The sequence below is a fragment of the Myxine glutinosa genome, chromosome 12 (genome assembly GCF_964187855.1).
Source record: "Myxine glutinosa chromosome 12, kmMyxGlut1.1, whole genome shotgun sequence".
In the NCBI taxonomy this organism is placed as follows: domain Eukaryota; kingdom Metazoa; phylum Chordata; class Myxini; order Myxiniformes; family Myxinidae; genus Myxine; species Myxine glutinosa.
The window spans coordinates 60963268-60982404 of record NC_136272.1 but is presented as its reverse complement, the minus strand read 5'-3'; the positions used below and the strand labels follow the sequence as shown (position 1 = coordinate 60982404).

General features: G+C 45.0%; 1 protein-coding gene across 1 annotated transcript; it reads left to right on the top strand.

The window, feature by feature from the left end:
* Positions 1–14467: 14467 nt before the first annotated feature.
* LOC137437455 (ADP-ribosylation factor 6) lies at positions 14468–17219 on the top strand. Its single transcript, XM_068131792.2, has 2 exons — positions 14468–14573; positions 14722–17219. Exon 2 carries the CDS (start codon positions 14942–14944, stop codon positions 15470–15472), a length of 531 nt encoding a protein of 176 aa, XP_067987893.1. The 5' UTR covers positions 14468–14573; positions 14722–14941; the 3' UTR covers positions 15473–17219.
* Positions 17220–19137: the final 1918 nt, after the last annotated feature.

Genomic DNA, 19137 nt, shown 5'->3' with positions numbered 1-19137 from the left:
GAATACTGTTCTCCCCTATGGGCTGGTGCTCCTGCCTCACACCTGGCTCGGCTTCACGCTGTTGAATCCAAAGCTTTCAAAATCATTGGAATCTCCCGCGATGAAGCTATCTCTGAGGGCCTTTCACTCACTCACCGCAGGCAGGTAGGTGGTCTTTCTGTCTTCTACCGACTCCTCTCCGGCCTTGCTCCCCCAGCTCTCTCCGTGCTCTGTCCCCCAAATATTCCTACAGGTCGCACAAGATCTGCCAGCAACCCTCTGATGGTTAAACTGCCGAAATCTCGGCTCTCTGCTCACCTTCACTCTTTCATTCCTCTTTTCTCCCGCCTGTGGAACAAACTCCCACACTCCCTTCAATCCCTCTCCTCCCTCCAGGTCTTTAAAACAGCTGTTCACCACCATCTCTTATCTTCCCCCATCCATAACCTTGATCTTTTCTACCCCCACTAATTCACCCCAGATCCACCTTGTTTGAAATTCCAACTTATTTCCTGGAAATCCTGGCAGTGTCCATATGTTTATACCTCTCCCACCCCCCCCCCCCCCCTTCACATGCCTCCCCCCCTTCACATGCCTCCCCCCTTCACATGCCTCCCCCCCAAAGCCCTCTCCCTCCCACAGATCTCTCGATGTCTCCATGTCTCTCGGTCCCTGCTCTCAAATGTTGTGTTTGTGTCCTTCCCCCTCTCTCCCCATCTTGTCTACCGCTCCCGATGTTATTTGTTTTATGTGTCTGTTTGTCTTTCTGTGTGATTAATTTTCGCTCTTTCACGAGCCTCGATGTTGTATACAAAAAAAAAAATTGTGGCTCGAATCGATGAGAGCCTCCATCCTTGTGTCTAATCGATGAGAGCCTCCATCCTTGTGGTTAATCGATGAGAGCCTCCATCCTTGTGGTTAATCGATGAGAGCCTCAATCCTTGTGGTTAATCGATGAGAACCTCCATAATTTTAGCTCGAATCGATGAGATCCTCCATCCTTGTGGCTCGAATCGATGAAATCCTCCATCCTTGTGGCTCGAATCGATGAGATCCTCCATCCTTGTGGCTCGAATCGATGAGATCCTCCATCCTTGTGGCTCGAATCGATGAGATCCTCCATCCTTGTGGCTCGAATCGATGAGATCCTCCATCCTTGCAGCTAATCGATGAGATCCTCCACCTCCATCCTTGCGGCTAATCGATGAGAGCCTCCATCCTTGTGGTTAATCGATGAGAACCTCCATCATTGTGGCTAATCGATGAGATCTTCCATCCTTGTGGCTCGAATCGATGAGATCCTCCATCCTTGTGGCTCGAATCGATGAGTTCCTCCATCATTGTGGCTAATCGATGAGAGCCTCCATAATTTTAGCTCGAATCGATGACATCCTCCATCATTGTGGCTAATTGTCGAGATCCTTCATCATTGTGGCTCGAATCGATGAGAGCCTCCATCCTTGTGTCTAATCGATGAGAGCCTCCATCCTTGTGGTTAATCGATGAGAGCCTCCATCCTTGTGGTTAATCGATGAGAGCCTCAATCCTTGTGGTTAATCGATGAGAACCTCCATAATTTTAGCTCGAATCGATGAGATCCTCCATCCTTGTGGCTCGAATCGATGAAATCCTCCATCCTTGTGGCTCGAATCGATGAGATCCTCCATCCTTGTGGCTCGAATCGATGAGATCCTCCATCCTTGTGGCTCGAATCGATGAGATCCTCCATCCTTGTGGCTCGAATCGATGAGATCCTCCATCCTTGCAGCTAATCGATGAGATCCTCCACCTCCATCCTTGCAGCTAATCGATGAGAGCCTCCATCCTTGTGGTTAATCGATGAGAACCTCCATCATTGTGGCTAATCGATGAGATCTTCCATCCTTGTGGCTCGAATCGATGAGATCCTCCATCCTTGTGGCTCGAATCGATGAGATCCTCCATCCTTGTGGCTCGAATCGATGAGAGCCTCCATCCTTGTGGTTCGAATCGATGAGAGCCTCCATCCTTGTGGTTAATCGATGAGAACCTCCATCATTGTGGCTAATCGATGAGATCTTCCATCCTTGTAGCTCGAATCGATGAAATTCTCCAACCTTGTGGCTCGAATCGATGAGATCCTCCATCCTTGTGGCTCGAATCGATGAGATCCTCCATCCTTGTGGCTCGATTCGATGAGATCCTCCATCCTTGTGGCTCGAATCGATGAGATCCTCCATCCTTGCGGCTAATCGATGAGAGCCTCCATCCTTGTGGCTCGAATCGATGAGCTCCTCCATCCTTGTGGCTCGAATCGATGAGCTCCTCCATCCTTGTGGCTCGAATCGATGAGAGCCTCCATCCTTGCGGCTAATCGATGAGATCCTCCATCCTTGTGGCTCGAATCGATGAGATCCTCCATCCTTGCGGCTAATCGATGAGATCCTCCATCCTTGTGGCTCGAATCGATGAGATCCTCCATCCTTGCGGCTAATCGATGAGAGCCTCCATCCTTGTGGCTCGAATCGATGAGATCCTCCATCCTTGTGGCTCGAATCGATGAGATCCTCCATCCTTGTGGCTCGAATCGATGAGCTCCTCCATCCTTGTGGCTCGAATCGATGAGATCCTCCATCCTTGTGGCTCGAATCGATGAGATCCTCCATCCTTGCGGCTAATCGATGAGAGCCTCCATCCTTGTGGTTAATCGATGAGAACCTCCATCATTGTGGTTAATCGATGAGATCTTCCATCCTTGTAGCTCGAATCGATGAAATCCTCCATCCTTGTGGCTAATCGATGAGATCCTCCATCCTTGCGGCTAATCGATGAGATCCTCCATCCTTGTGGCTCGAATCGATGAAATCCTCCATCCTTGTGGCTCGAATCTATGAGATCCTCCATAATTGTGGCTAATCGATGAGATCCTCCATCCTTGCGGCTCGAATCGATGAGAGCCTCCATCATTGTGGCTAATCGATGAGATCTTCCATCCTTGTAGCTCGAATCGATGAAATCCTCCATCCTTGTGGCTAATCGATGAGATCCTCCATCCTTGCGGCTAATCGATGAGATCCTCCATCCTTGTAGCTCGAATCGATGAAATCCTCCATCCTTGTGGCTCGAATCGATGAGATCCTCCATAATTGTGGCTAATCGATGAGATCCTCCATCCTTGCGGCTCGAATCGATGAGAGCCTCCATCATTGTGGCTAATCGATGAGATCTTCCATCCTTGTAGCTCGAATCGATGAAATCCTCCATCCTTGTGGCTCGAATCGATGAGATCCTCCATCCTTGCGGCTAATCGATGAGATCCTCCATCCTTGCGGCTAATCGATGAGTCGGATTGAGAAAAGTTTAAAAAACAAAAATCTCTAACCAGATATGACCTTAAAAACATTCCTACAAAATATGCAATAAATGTTTTTTAAAAACGGATTTGCAGAGCTGGACATGGTTGACAGAATCTCAGACAAATTGTGGCAAAAAAGTTGAAGATATTGTAAAAGAAGAAGCCAAAAATAACATCCCAAAAGCAAATATAAAGAAAGTGAAATAGTTGTTACAATAACAAATAACAAGAAACTTTGACACAGGGGGAGACCATTGAGGCCATCATGCCTGTGGCTACACCAACACCAGACCAAACAAATCCACCTCAAACTCAACGGGAGGACAAAGGGAGGTTTCGCTATGCCAACAAAAAATATATATACACGAATTTTTATTATTTCACTCCAGTTTCTTTCTTGCTTTCTTTCTTGTCATTTGGCAAAAAAAAAATTTTTGACAAGTATGTTGATCACTCCGGTTTGTGTGTGTGTTTGTCTGTCCGCTCACTTATACTTGCGTACAGGTCACAATTTTAAACCGATTTCCACGGAACTTCACCAAATGATAGCGTTCATGGTCCGACAAAATTCTATATATTGTTGTGGTCAAAAGGTCATCATAGGCCAAAGGTCAACCAATTTTTTCAAATTTCTAAAATCCTCAATTTTCATCTGATTTACTTGAAAACTGAATAGGATTTACATTTCAGCTAACTGAATTCAACCACCAACTATTTTTGAGGTCAACATAGGCCAAATTTCTAAAATTATCAATTTTCATCTGATTAACTTAAACTTTGAAGACGATTTCCATAACAGGTCACTGAATTCAACCACCAACTATTTTTGAGGTCAAAAGGATGCTCCACTGAGTGCCATTCTACTTTGTTCTGTTTTGACTAGTGTCGCTCTATCAGTGATTTTTCATTTATTTGTTTGTCTGGGCGATATCTCAGCTAGATCCTTTGAGCTCGGAAGCTAAAATTTGGGCACAATAGTGAGCACGAGTTGGGGAAAAAACCGGCATTTTTTTTTTTTTGGATTAATCAATGAATTGATTAATTACTTAATTATTATCGATTTATTGAATACTTATTTATTTTCTTTTTCAGCTGGGCATATTCTCAGGCACCTTTTGAGCTAGGAAGCTGATATTTGGATACGACCGTGATGAAGTGATTTGGCTATAAAGGATATTTTTGATTTATTCATTAATCAATTAATCGATTAATTATTTAAAATTTTAGATTAATTATATATTTATTTAATTTTCAAAAAGTTACAGCTTCGGATGAAACACTGGTGGTTTGGGTATGCTATTAGCCAATTGATTAAGAAATTAATTATTTTACGATTACTCTTTATTGATTATAATTACACAATTAATTAATCAATTATTGTGCACCGTACCCTCCCAATACCGTCTATATGTGCCGCACACTAGAAGAGATGTTATTTATTTGTTTGGCATGGGGGCGGTGTACTTTGAATGTATCTGTACTTTTTGTTGTTGGTGGTGGAGGGGAGGACGAATGCATAAAGACTGACCAACACTCATCCACAGACATCACAATGACTACACATATGTATACCATCACCCATCCACATGTAAGATACCTACAAGTCCTGTCAATAGTCCCATACCCCTCTTCACTCCGATGATTCCAAGTATCTATCTAATTCCAATGTAAAACTATCCATTCTTTCTGCTGCTACTACCTTTCTAGGGAGACCATTCTATGCATAAACTGAACTACTCTGACTTGTTGTTTCGTATGCAGCCTGTAGCTGCTGGTTGCATCATTTCTCTGGAAGCGCGTTTGTGCCGCTGATGCAGTGCCCCAATTACCAGTGAGCTGGCACTCAATTTGCCGACCTCGGAAAGATGACAGGCTGAGTAAACTGAGAAAAGATCAAGGTTTTGGATGGGGGAAGATGATAAATGGTGGTGAACAGCTGTTTTACAGACCTGGAGGGAGGAGTGGGATGGAAGAGAGTGAGGGAGTTTGTTCCAGAGGCGGGAGAAAAGAGGAATGAAAAAGTGAATGTGAATAGAGAGCCTTGATTTTGGCAGTTTAACCATAAGAGGGTTGCTGGCAGATATTGTGGGTCCTGAAGGAATATTTGTGGGACAGAGTACAGACAGAGCAGGGGGAGCTATGCCGGAGAGGAGTCGGTAGAAGACAGAAAGACCACCAACCTGCCTGCGGTGAGTGAGTAAAAGGCCCTCGGAGTTAGCTTCATCGCGGGAGATTCCAATGATTCTGAACGCTTTGGTTTCAACAGCGTGAAGATGAGCTAGGTGTGAGGCAGGAGCACCAGCCCAGAGGGGAGAGCAGTACTCCATTGAGCTGTGGATCAAAGCCTTGTATTTGGTGAGGAGCTCAGGTGTGCCAAGGAAGGACTTCGCACGACGAGGATGCCCAGTCGGCGACTGGCTTTGGAGGCCAGCTTGGAAATGTGGTTTTCCCAGGAGAGATCACGGCAGATAGTGAGACCCAAAATCTTGAGTGACAGAACTTATTGAAGTGGATTGTTGAGAAAGTAGATGGGAGGGTTTTCCAGTCGGTCTTTTCGGAGAGACAAAGTGAGAGTGTGAGATTTGTCAGGATTGAAAGACATGTTCCACTTGTTTGACCAGTTTGTGATTTTGTCCACGTCTGCAGAGAGTGAAGAGGCTGATGCTTGCTGATCTGAGGGTTGAGATATGGAGCGGCAGAGAGTGGAGTCATCAGCAAAGAGATAGAGAGGATTTTCCAGACAGTCAGATAGATCATTGATGAAGACCAGAAAAAGCACGGGGCCCAGAACACTGCCTTGGGGAACTCCAGCCTGGACAGGAAGGGGAGATGAGAGAATTCCATTCAGGGCCACATGGAAGTCTGCAAGCCATGCGTGAAGGTTTCCATGGATACCAAAAGAGAAGAGTTGGTGAGCAGGGATCAGGGTGAACAGGAAGAGTTTGGCCAGGCCATATTGAAGGCACGTGATATGTCAATGGAGACAGCTCTGATTTCCTGTTTGGCATTGAGGACCTCCATCCATTGTTGAGACAGCAGAAGCAACATGTCCAGAGTAGAGTGACCTGGTCTGAATCCAAATTGATGATCAGAGATCAAGCCATTGGAGAAGAGGAAGGATTTGATATCTGAAGCATTGATGGATTCCATGACCTTGCTGATAATTGGGAGAAGGCTGATTGGTCTGTAGTTGCAAGGATCTGTTTGTGCACCTTTTTGTGTAAAGCGGTGATGTTGGCAGATTTCCAAGCAGATGGCAGATGACCTTGAGCAAAAGAGAGGGTGATAAGAACAGAGAGAGGGTGAGATAGAGCGGCAGAGCAGGATTTTAGGACCCGTGGGCTGATGCTGTCTGGTCCAGTTGCAGAATCAGAGTCGAGGATTGACAGAAACGTGTCCACCTTGTCAGGAGAGAAGGACACAGAGTCCAGGAGCAGCTGGGTTCGACTGGGTAAGGTGGGTGCAGAGAGCGATGGGTTTGGGACACAAACATTTTGAGGCAAACACAGAGGATAGGACATGCAGATGTAATAGGGGTCATTGTTTGGAATGGGTGTCCCACAATCACATTCAGGTGTTGACCTCGTCATCCATTGAAAAACCTTTTTGTGCACATTTCCCATGAGATGTCCGTATCGGGTTAAGCTTGCACCACTCTTTGTATATATACACACACACACATTAGTATGCCATGCAGCACACGTGGAAACCCCATGGTCATAGACATGTATGACATTTTATCATATAGAGTTAGATCAGACGCTGCCCACACAGTTTTCCAAAATAGGTACTGGCAATGCTGCAGATCTATAAATGTAATGTAAACAACTTACTTACTTTACATAATGTGTGAATACATGTCCATGCACATGTGAAACACAGTTTGGTTATTAATCCTATATTTGCACACTATTCAGCCTTAAAACTCGGGTAAAAACCAAAATTGTGCACAAAATTAATGTTTTCACTGGTGGCGGCTGATGGTTTCAACATAAAAGGGACAGGTTGGAGTTATTTTATTATTATTATTAGAATCTTCACATATTAATCATGACTACCTTCTTTCCTCTGCATGGGTTGCAATCAAAACATACCTTTATTTCATGATGGACAGCGCGTTGTTCAGTTTTTAAATCAACATCAACTCAGCAATCCTCTTGAGTGTACAAAGGTTTTATTCATGTTGTGTCGAGAGCAACGCATCGCTGTACCATCCTGACAAGCCCCTAACAGGGCGAAACTAGTCGCTGGCTTCACTTTTCATCTGCTTGCTGATATCATTTGATCTTGGCACCTTGGCATATTGGCATCTTGGCATATTGGCACCTTGGCATATTGGCATCTTGGCATATTGGCATATTGGCATATTGGCACCTTGGCATATTGGCACCTTGGCATATTGGCACCTTGGCATATTGGCACCTTGGCATATTGGCCTCTTGGCATATTTAGTCTAGTAGGAAGACTAGGTCCCCCTGCACCCCCCGGAGATATACTTCTAATCAGTGTTTCTAGATTGGAAAAAATGTGTAGAAAATGACTAGCTATGGCCCCAAGCTGAAAAATGTCCCACATACCATTTTTATGCAAATTACTGCTGCAAATTTTATGCAAAATTATGCAAATTTTATGCAAATTTTTGATGAGGAGTAGAGTTGAGGGGTCTTTGAGGGCTTCATCGAGGTGCTCTCGGTTGCAAGACTGGGTCATTCTGAGAAGCACAGCAGGGTCAGAGATCATGATGTTCTCCTCCTCAGTGAATCTCTCCATCAACAGCCTCTCCATTGCCTCACACACTGTTTTGAGGCAAAAGAGGGACTTTGCGTAGGCCTTTCCACTGAGAACACCTTTGAGAGATCCACTTGTTACTAGTTGTGCCTCAAAGAGAATCTCTGCATATCCAGAACCACGCATCTTGTGTCCAGTGAGCATCCCGATGTAGTTCATGGATGTGTGGAAGGGTCCAATCGTTACTACATGACTAGCAAATTCATTTGGCCAGCGCCAGATGATGGGAAGGGCTTTCATGCAGACACCCAGATCAAATGTATTCAGGACCCATCTCTGACCCACCTCAGCAGTTGCTGCCTCGGAACGCTTCAGTAGCTCACGAACAACTGCGTTGTCTGTGATCGGTTGGTGGATAGGCGTGCAGTAGTCGACTGTTGATTTGCTGGGTGGGGGAGAACCAGTTGCAGAGGTGAAACCCCCTAGCCCAGGCACAGGCTGCAGGCCATTGCCATGCCATGCAGGCACCAGGCACAGACCGATCACAGACAACGCAGTTGTTCGTGAGCTACTGAAGCGTTCCGAGGCAGCAACTGCTGAGGTGGGTCAGAGATGGGTCCTGAATACATTTGATCTGGGTGTCTGCATGAAAGCCCTTCCCATCATCTGGCGCTGGCCAAATGAATTTGCTAGTCATGTAGTAACGATTGGACCCTTCCACACATCCATGAACTACATCGGGATGCTCACTGGACACAAGATGCGTGGTTCTGGATATGCAGAGATTCTCTTTGAGGCACAACTAGTAACAAGTGGATCTCTCAAAGGTGTTCTCAGTGGAAAGGCCTACGCAAAGTCCCTCTTTTGCCTCAAAACAGTGTGTGAGGCAATGGAGAGGCTGTTGATGGAGAGATTCACTGAGGAGGAGAACATCATGATCTCTGACCCTGCTGTGCTTCTCAGAATGACCCAGTCTTGCAACCGAGAGCACCTCGATGAAGCCCTCAAAGACCCCTCAACTCTACTCCTCATCAAAAATTTGCATAAAATTTGCATAATTTTGCATAAAATTTGCAGCAGTAATTTGCATAAAAATGGTATGTGGGACATTTTTTCAGCTTGGGGCCATAGCTAGTCATTTTCTACACATTTTTTCCAATCTAGAAACACTGATTAGAAGTATATCTCCGGGGGGTGCAGGGGGACCTAGTCTTCCTACTAGACTAATTGGCATATTGACATCTTGGCATCTTGGCATATTGGCACTTTGGCATATTGGCACCTTGGCATATTGGCATCTTGGCATATTGGCATATTGGCATATTGGCACCTTGGCATATTGGCACCTTGGCATATTGGCACCTTGGCATATTGGCACCTTGGCATATTGGCCTCTTGGCATATTGGCATATTGACATCTTGGCATCTTGGCATATTGGCACTTTGGCATATTGGCACCTTGGCATATTGGTGCCTTGGCATATTGGCACCTTGGCATATTGGCATCTTGGCACCTTGGCATATTGGCACCTTGACACCTTGGCATATTGGCATATTGGCACCTTGGCATATTGGCACCTTGGCACCTTGGCATATTGGCACCTTGGCATATTGGCACCTTGGCATATTGGCACCTTGGCACCTTGGCACCTTGGCATATTGGCATATTGGCACCTTGGAATATTGGCACCTTGGTACCTTGGCATATTGGCACCTTGGCATATTGGCACCTTGGCATATTGGCACCTTGGCACCTTGGCATATTGGCACCTTGGCATATTGGCATATTGGCACCTTGGAATATTGGCACCTTGGCATATTGGCACCTTGGGATATTGGCACCTTGGCACATTGGCATCTTGGCATATTGGCATATTGGCACCTTGGCATATTGGCATAATGTCATATTGGCACCTTGGCATATTGGCACCTTGGCATATTGGCACGTTGGCATATTGGCACCTTGGCACATTGGCATATTGGCATATTGGCACCTTGGTATATTGGCACCTTGGCACCTTGGCATATTGGCATATTGGCACATTGTCATATTGGCACCTTGGCATATTGGCACCTTGGCATATTGGCATATTGGCATATTGGCATATTGGCATATTGGCACCTTGGCATATTGGCATATTGGCACCTTGGCATATTGGCATCTTGGCATATTGGCATATTGGCATATTGGCATATTGGCACCTTGGCATATTGGCACCTTGGCATATTGGCACCTTGGCATATTGGCCTCTTGGCATATTGGCATCTTGGCATATTGGCACTTTGGCATATTGGCACCTTGGCATATTGGCGCCTTGGCATATTGGCACCTTGGCATATTGGCATCTTGGCACCTTGGCATATTGGCACCTTGGCACCTTGGCATATTGGCACCTTGGCGTCTTGGCATATTGGCATATTGGCACCTTGGCATATTGGCAACTTGGCATGTTGGCACATTGGCATATTGGCACCTTGGCATATTGGCATATTGGCACCTTGGCATATTGGCACCTTGGCATATTGGCACATTGGCATGTTGGCATCTTGGCATATTGGCATATTGGCACCTTGGCATATTGGCGCCTTGGCATATTGGCACCTTGGCATATTGGCATATTGGCACCTTGGAATATTGGCACCTTGGCACCTTGGCATATTGGCACCTTGGGATATTGGCACCTTGGCACATTGGCATCTTGGCATATTGGCATATTGGCATATTGGCATATTGGCACCTTGGCATATTGGCACCTTGGCATATTGGCACCTTGGCATATTGGCACCTTGGCACATTGGCATATTGGCATATTGGCACCTTGGTATATTGGCACCTTGGCACCTTGGCATATTGGCATATTGGCACCTTGGCACCTTGGCATATTGCCACCTTGGCATATTGGCATATTGGCATATTGGCATATTGGCACCTTGGCATATTGGCATATTGGCACCTTGGCATATTGGCATATTGGCACCTTGGCATATTGGCACCTTGGCATGTTGGCACATTGGCATATTGGCACCTTGGCATATTGGCATATTGGCACCTTGGCATATTGGCACCTTGGCATATTGGCATGTTGGCATCTTGGCATATTGGCATATTGGCACCTTGGCATATTGGCGCCTTGGCATATTGGCACCTTGGCATATTGGCATCTTGGCACCTTGGCATATTGGCACCTTGGCATATTGGCATATTGGCACCTTGGCATATTGGCACCTTGGCACCTTGGCATATTGGCACCTTGGCATATTGGCACCTTGGCATATTGGCACCTTGGCACCTTGGCATATTGGCACCTTGGCATATTGGCATATTGGCACCTTGGAATATTGGCACCTTGGCACTTTGGCATATTGGCACCTTGGCATATTGGCACCTTGGCATATTGGCACCTTGGCACCTTGGCATATTGGCACCTTGGCATATTGGCATATTGGCACCTTGGAATATTGGCACCTTGGCACCTTGGCATATTGGCACCTTGGCATATTGGCACCTTGGCACATTGGCATCTTGGCATATTGGCACCTTGGCATATTGGCATATTGGCACCTTGGCATATTGGCACCTTGGCATATTGGCACCTTGCCATATTGATATCTTGGCATATTGGCATCTCGGCCCTTCTGTTACTGCAGTCGTGACGGTATCGTCACGGCATTCGTGCAGTTAGGCCAACTTCGTTAATCATCTTCATGGAACTCCCGACCACTAAAAAAAATGATGGTTCCTCCTGGTTTTGAATCGTGGGCGGACAAGATGTATGGACCATTTAGATGTATGGAATTTAGATGTACAAGATGTATGGAATCCTGCACAGGATTCTATTTCGAGTGATTGAAAAATCCGAAAATAGTTTTCTTTTTCAGAATCGTGGTTAAAGTAGTTGTTATCAGAGATCATGTGATGCAATATAAGATGGCGATTGAGAAGTGACTTCATTTTGTGGGCTTGTTAGGGACAGTTAGTACTGAAGGTTGAATTGAGCAACTTTTAATGATGGGCAGTTCCTTTGATGCCCTATCAGTGAAACTATTTGGATGGTACTTTGTTCAACAGGAAAAAATGAAAATAAATAAATAAGAATATTTCTCTGCGTTCATTTGACATTTGTGCTGAATATATTTCAGTCCTTTAATAGTACCCAATCCTGTGGCTCTCGCTGACATGTTTCAATAATAATTCACAAAGGTACTCCGGTGATCCAAACCATTTATATGGCATGACCTCATGACCCTGACTTTGTGAATTTTTATCTACGAATTCCATTCTCTGTCATGCTGCCATTTTGAATCCTCATTGACTCGAAATGGTTAGTCACATCGAAAATAATGTATTGTTGTTATTAATATGCCACACATATCCCAGGGTTCCATCTATTTATTACGTGTGCATAACAACGGTGTTATTTAGCCACTACCCTATACCCACTCCCTTCCCAACTACACACCTTGACTGCTAACTCCACCAACCTTATTTTCCTTCTCCACCCACACCACCACACCCCCTTACCCACTCCTTTGCTTCCAACCCTTCCCTTTCCCTTCTTTTCTGAAATTTCTTACATTTTGGGGTATCGGGTATGATATCACAGCTTGGGTATGTTATCGGAGATCGGGTATGCTATCAAAGATCAGGTATGTTATCACATATTGGGTATGCTACCACAGATCGAGCATGCTATTAAATATCAGCCATGAATGTTATCAGAGATCGGGTATGTTATCACAGATCATGTATGCTATCAGAGATCGGGTATACTATCAGAGATCGAGTATGTTATCACAGATCATGTATGCTATCAGAGATCGGGTATGTTATCACAGATCATGTATGTTATCAGCGATCGGGTATGTTATCACAGATCATGTATGCTATCAGAGATCGGGTATGCTATCAGAGATCGAGTATGTTATCAGTTATCACAGATCAGGCATGTATGCTATCAGAGATCAGTTCTGTTATCAGAGCTCGAGCATGTTATCACAGATCAGGCATGTATGTTATCAGAGATCGGGTAGGTTATCAGGGTTTGGGTATGTTATCAGAGATCAGATATGTTATCAGAGATCGAATATGTTATCACAGATCAGGCATGTATGTTATTAGAGGTCGGGTATGTTATCACAGATCATGTATGCTATCAGAGATCACGTATGCTATCAGAGCTTGAGCATGTTATGACAGATCATGCATGTATGTTATCAGAGATCGGTTCTGTTATCAGATATCGGGCATGTTATCACAGATCAGGCATTATGTTATCAGAGATCGGGTATGTTATCAGAGATCGGGTATGTTATCAGAGTTTGGGCATGTTATCAGAGATCAGATATGTTATCAGAGATCAGATATGTTATCAGAGATCGAGCATGTTATCACAGATCAGGCATGTATGTTATCAGAGATCGGGTATGTTATCAGAGTTTGGACATGTTATCAGAGATCAGATATGTTATCAGAGAGCGAGTATGTTATCACAGATCAGGCATGTATGTTATTAGATTTCGGGTATGTTATCACAGATCATGCATGCTATCAGAGATCGGGTATGTTATCAGAGATCGGGTATGTTATCAGAGTTTGGGCATGTTATCAGAGATCAGATATGTTATCAGAGAACGAGCATGTTATCACAGATCAGGCATGTATGTTATTAGAGGTCGGGTATGTTATCACAGATCATGCGTGCTATCAGAGATCGGGTATGTTATCAGAGATCAGATATGTTATCAGAGAACGAGCATGTTATCACAGATCAGGCATGTATGTTATTAGAGGTCGGGTATGTTATCACAGATCATGTATGCTATCAGAGATCGGGTATGCTATCAGAGCTCGAGCATGTTATGACAGATCAGGCATGTATGTTATCAGAGATCGGTTCTGTTATCAGATATCGGGCATGTTATCACAGATCAGGCATTATGTTATCAGAGATCGGGTATGTTATCAGAGTTTGGGCATGTTATCAGAGATCAGATATGTTATCAGATATCGGGCATGTTATCACAGATCAGGCATTATGTTATCAGAGATCAGCTATGTTATCAGAGATCGAGCATGTCATCACAGATTGGTTATAAGCTATGTTAGAAGAAATCAGAGATCAGGTATGTTATAAGAGATCTTATTTCAACTTTTAAAGGACTATAGAGATCAGGTGTCTCATCAGAGATCAAGTATGCTTGCGGCGTTTACGGCCAAATCAGCACACCTGGGTAATTCGGACCTTGAATGACCCTGGACGGTAAACCAAAAGACTAAACCGTGTTAACATTTGTTCCTCAACAAATGCGTATTTATTTATTTATTATTTTGCTCTTGAACAGCTTTGCTCAGTTGGCGAACGAATGCCACGCCCATACAAACAGACGACCTCATTAACTATTCCATCCCTTCTCGTACGAACTGACGTCACAGCCATACGTCACGTGCTACGAGCCGAGCCACGGAGGGAGTTCCCAGGAGTTACGTTGGTGCGGATGCCACGGGGCACTCACTCTACCTCTGCTTTGTAAGGTAGGTACTTGTTATTACACTGTAGCTGTATATGCTGTTAACGTTTACGTTGTATGTAAGTAGTTGTATGGCGGCAAGAAGCCGACCCTCGTTTTCAAAGCTCTTTCGCTCCTCGGTTAACCGGTTAACGCGTGTTCTTGAATTGCAGATAATCACACGGACAGGACGAGCAAAGGGAGGAAAAGTTTGTTCGGAAAGTTTCTCCGGGCGTTTGCGAAACGTGTGTTTGGTGTCGCTGGTGGAGACGCCGCACCCGGGCAAGTCGGGGCTCGTTAACGTGCACGTCGCGCTACCTGTGCCGTCGAGGTGTGCGCGGGGGGGCAGAGAGGCCGCCAACGCTCCAGCGTCCACCCACACCCGCCCACGCCATGGGGAAACTCTTCTCCAAGTCCTGGGGCTCCAAGGAGATGCGCGTTCTCATGCTGGGGCTCGACGCCGCGGGGAAGACCACGGTCTTGTACAGGCTCAAGCTGGGAAACACGGTGCAGACGACCATTCCCACGGTGGGCTTCAACGTCGAGACCGTATCGTACAAGAAGTTTCGTTTCAACGTTTGGGACGTCGGCGGACAGGACAAGATCCGACCGCTATGGCGTCACTACTACACGGGCACGCAGGCTCTGATCTTCGTGGTGGACAGCACGGACAAGGACCGCGTGGAGGAGGCTCGCCAGGAGCTGCATCGCATCATAAACGACCGTGAAATGCGAGGAGCCACCCTGCTGGTGTTCGCGAACAAGCAGGACGTCCAGGGCGCCATGAGACCGTCCGAGGTCCAGGAGAAGCTCCAGCTGACGCGCCTCCGCGACCGCATCTGGTACGTGCAGCCATCTTGCGCCACCAAGGGCGACGGTCTCCAGGAGGGCCTCAGTTGGCTAGCGTCCGTCCGCAAGGGATGATCGACCCTTCCCGGGACCCTTGGGCTCACTCGCTCGTGCGTCCTGCCGTCCCATTGGTCGGGGCACCTTGCGTGGTGGAAATGGCTTGGGTTCGATTCCCATACTTTGTTACATTTTTCGCTTCCATTTTCAGGTTTCATTCTTTTTTAATGTAATTCTATTCAAAGCTCTTCAGCGAGTTAGCACTGGGGAGAAAGTTGTGGGTTAAGCCAGATAAGATCACGTGACCATGCTTTTTCCTTCTTCGTATCAGATACTTCACTAAATAATGACTGGGGCACGAGAAAGTATTGTGATGCTATGTTTTGATTCTTTTTGAAGGTTGGTAATGGAAGCAAAGAGAATCTGTTGTAATTTATTTTACTCCATTGATTTAAGACCATACCTTGATATAAAAAGAACCCCCATAAAAGTGATTTCCCATATATATATATATATGCGGTACATGGTGTTTAAATGGCCCACCCTGTGACCAAGGTTTTACCACCTGGGACAACATCTGATATGTACAACTATCGGGGACACCTCTTCGTGAGTCGAGGGCCAAATCTTCCCCATTCTTCCCTGCTGCCTGGATTTCTCAGGTCAGCGCGGTCACGGTCAGAGTACCAATTGGTGACCATGGACCGGCCCTTTCCCTCTTGTCTCGCTCTCTTTCACTCTTACTCTAACTCTGTTGTGGCCCTGACTTTGTGAAGGTGGGGGGTACACCATCCCTGATGTGGGGGATCTCTGGGTCGCTCCTGCGACATCGATCAGCTGTCTCCGTGCCGTGACCTTGTTCAAGAGAAATGTCCGGGGCTATACAACAACATCTGACGTGACCTAAAACCATTTGGCATCTATAACATGGAATCGTCTCGATGGTTCAAGTCAGATAAGCTTTAACGAGACTTCGGGGGATAAGGAAAAGCCACTTTTGGTTCACGGTTTATGATTCTGAGAAAGCCACGTCGTGGACTTTAACCACTAGTCTTCTCTTTCTTTAACACCCTCAGCAGCACAAGTTGGACCTCGCGGCGGACAGTCTAGGGGTGTATAACGTTGTTACATGCAAGTGGGGATGGGGCTTACAGACCATTTTGTGTCACAATGGACTTCTTTGTCACAATGGTCTTTTGTATCTTCATTTGATGTGGAATGCGTGATTGGAAAAAAAACACCAAGATGTATTTAATTGTAGATCATGGGAGGAAAAACAACAACAACATCCCAGTTTTATCTTGTGGCTCGTCCGCGTATTCGCATTAACACCTTCGGCTTTGAATTTGCTCTTTTATACATTATCTCCAGTCTGTCACTGTATGTATTTGAAAGCATTTAAATGCTTCATTTTCCTGAACATTCCCTCTTTCCGTAAGAAGCTTGATTATGTTCTCCTTTCATCACTTTTGAATGTTGAGCTAACATCAAATTGACCGTTCTCAAGAGTGAGGCCTACAAGAGGTTCCTCTGTTCTTGGATTTCCAAACAGCTGCGTTTTGTGGCGTTGAGACACGAAAAGCTTCACTGTGCCCTTTTGAAACTTTTCCAAACCATTCCTGATCCGATTATCCGATTCTGCGCCGAGCTCACGTCGTGCACTCCGGTTTTATCTGAACTCTTACCCGCAACCTTCGATCTATCACACACAGTATTAACCCACCTCTATATACACTGCTGTCGTTTAAAGCTTAACCCCAGGTGCGGTTTGTGGTGTCCGATCCTGCACGAACATGTGTATAATTAATAAATTGTGTACTTTCTGCATAGTTGTTGATTTTGCTTTATTCTGTACATTGTATTAATTTGTGTTTATGGATGATTGATCAGTATGGGGTTATGTTTGAAGGTGTTTGCTGCGCACTATCCCATTTCAGGGTCCAGCACGGATACCTGTTAGACGTGAAGGGCTTTTTAATAGGAGTTGGCGATCTGAAAGTTCAGTAGAGGTTTAAGGAATTATGTAGATATCCTCCCTCCGCATGTTGATAATTACACAGAGGTCTCTCCCGAGGAAGACATTCACGTTGGAGTGGAAATTGCTTTCATAGTTTTCTTTCTAATATCGTTGAGTTCACCTGTTTGTGTTCTCATTTGAATTCTTGCTCATGATACATTCATTGACCCAGGTTCAAATCCCTTATACCATATATTTGTCCATCGACTATAAATGAACCACGCCCTTCATTTCACATGCTCGCAAGATATTACTAAAGATTATTCAACATGGAATGGAAGACTTTAGTTAGCAATAAAAGCCCAAGTAGGTTTCAGAAGTGGAAATCATGGAAAATCCGAGGTGGGTCATGGAAAATGCAAAGGGAATATCAAAGGAAGGTGAATCTCGGTTTCATAAGTTATAGCAAAACCTTCGATTGTGTTGATCATGAATTGATGTGGATTGTGTTGAGAGAAATGGGGATATTGGAGCACTTGATGCATCTGATAAGAATCCAGCGCACCAAACAATAATCTACAGTAATAACAGAGAATGGAGAGAGAGATAGAGAGATAGAGAGATAGAGAGAGAGAGAGAGAGAGAGAGAGAGACAGATAGAGAGATAGAGAGACTGACTGTTTCTTCCTTTTATTACAAGAGTACAAAAAATCAGTTATGTTCAGTCACAAAGAAACAAAACACAATAAAATGGTCTCAAGGAAAGGTTATTTTCAAATCATCATCATCAAGTGTGCATATGACATCATTAAAAACCCACTTTTCTTTAAAACATGTTAAATTATTGTTCATTTAAAAAAACCGGTACTCTAGCTTTAGTCTTGCATTTACAAGAGCCTTAAGGGTGAGCAGTACATCACATGACGAGTCAGAAGCGTTTCCCATTTTTTTCTTCCTGGATTTATAAATTGCAAACTTGGCCTGGCCAATTAAAAAATTCATTAAAACCACATTCCTAAGGGAAGACGGTCCTAAAACACCATAAATAAAAACATTGTGATTGAAGAGGGAACCAAGCTTCACAAAGCGTTCCTGAAGGAATGTAAAAAGAGGTTGCAATCGTTCACACTCAAGGTATATATGCGGTAGGGTTTCAATGGATGCACAGAAAGGGCATAGATTAGAGTTAGCAGTAGAAAACCGGTTCAGTAAAACATTATAAGGTAAAATCCAGTGTACAAGTTTCCATTGAATATCTCCAACATACTTTGGAGTAGGCAAGAGATAAAAACTTCGCCAATTGGGGCAATTGGGGGGTATTGGGGGTAAAACATCCCGCCATCGAAGCCTCGGGTGCTCAGAAAATGTTTTTGCGTATAAAATTTTAACGTACGCGTTGTACAAAGTTTTCTTTGGAAAGGCGGGAAGGGATAATGCAGTATCATCAGGGCTGTTCAGGCCAGGGGACAGATTAAGTGGCGGGCTGAAGACTAGGAGTTTGGGGAAGTCACCCGTTGTTTCCTCGGGGGAAGGGCCAAGTTCCTCGCAGGTATTATGATACGTTGTGGATATCCCTTGAAGGAACCGAGAGATGATCCTGACAGATTTTATTCCTGTTTTTTGTGCCACAGCGGCAGCACTCAGCCGGCAGCTCCCAGACTCTGTCATGAGGTCTTTCACTCGCAGCAGCTTGGCATCAACAAAACGTTGAACGAGTCCCCTATTATTCAAGCTGTTTTCCAGGAAGGGGTTGTAGCATAGGGGCTCGTTCAACAACATTTCCATG

Excerpts from the sequence above, each read along its gene's own strand:
- LOC137437455 (XM_068131792.2), top strand. The coding sequence starts at position 14,942 with ATGGGGAAACTCTTCTCCAAGTCCTGGGGCTCCAAGGAGATGCGCGTT.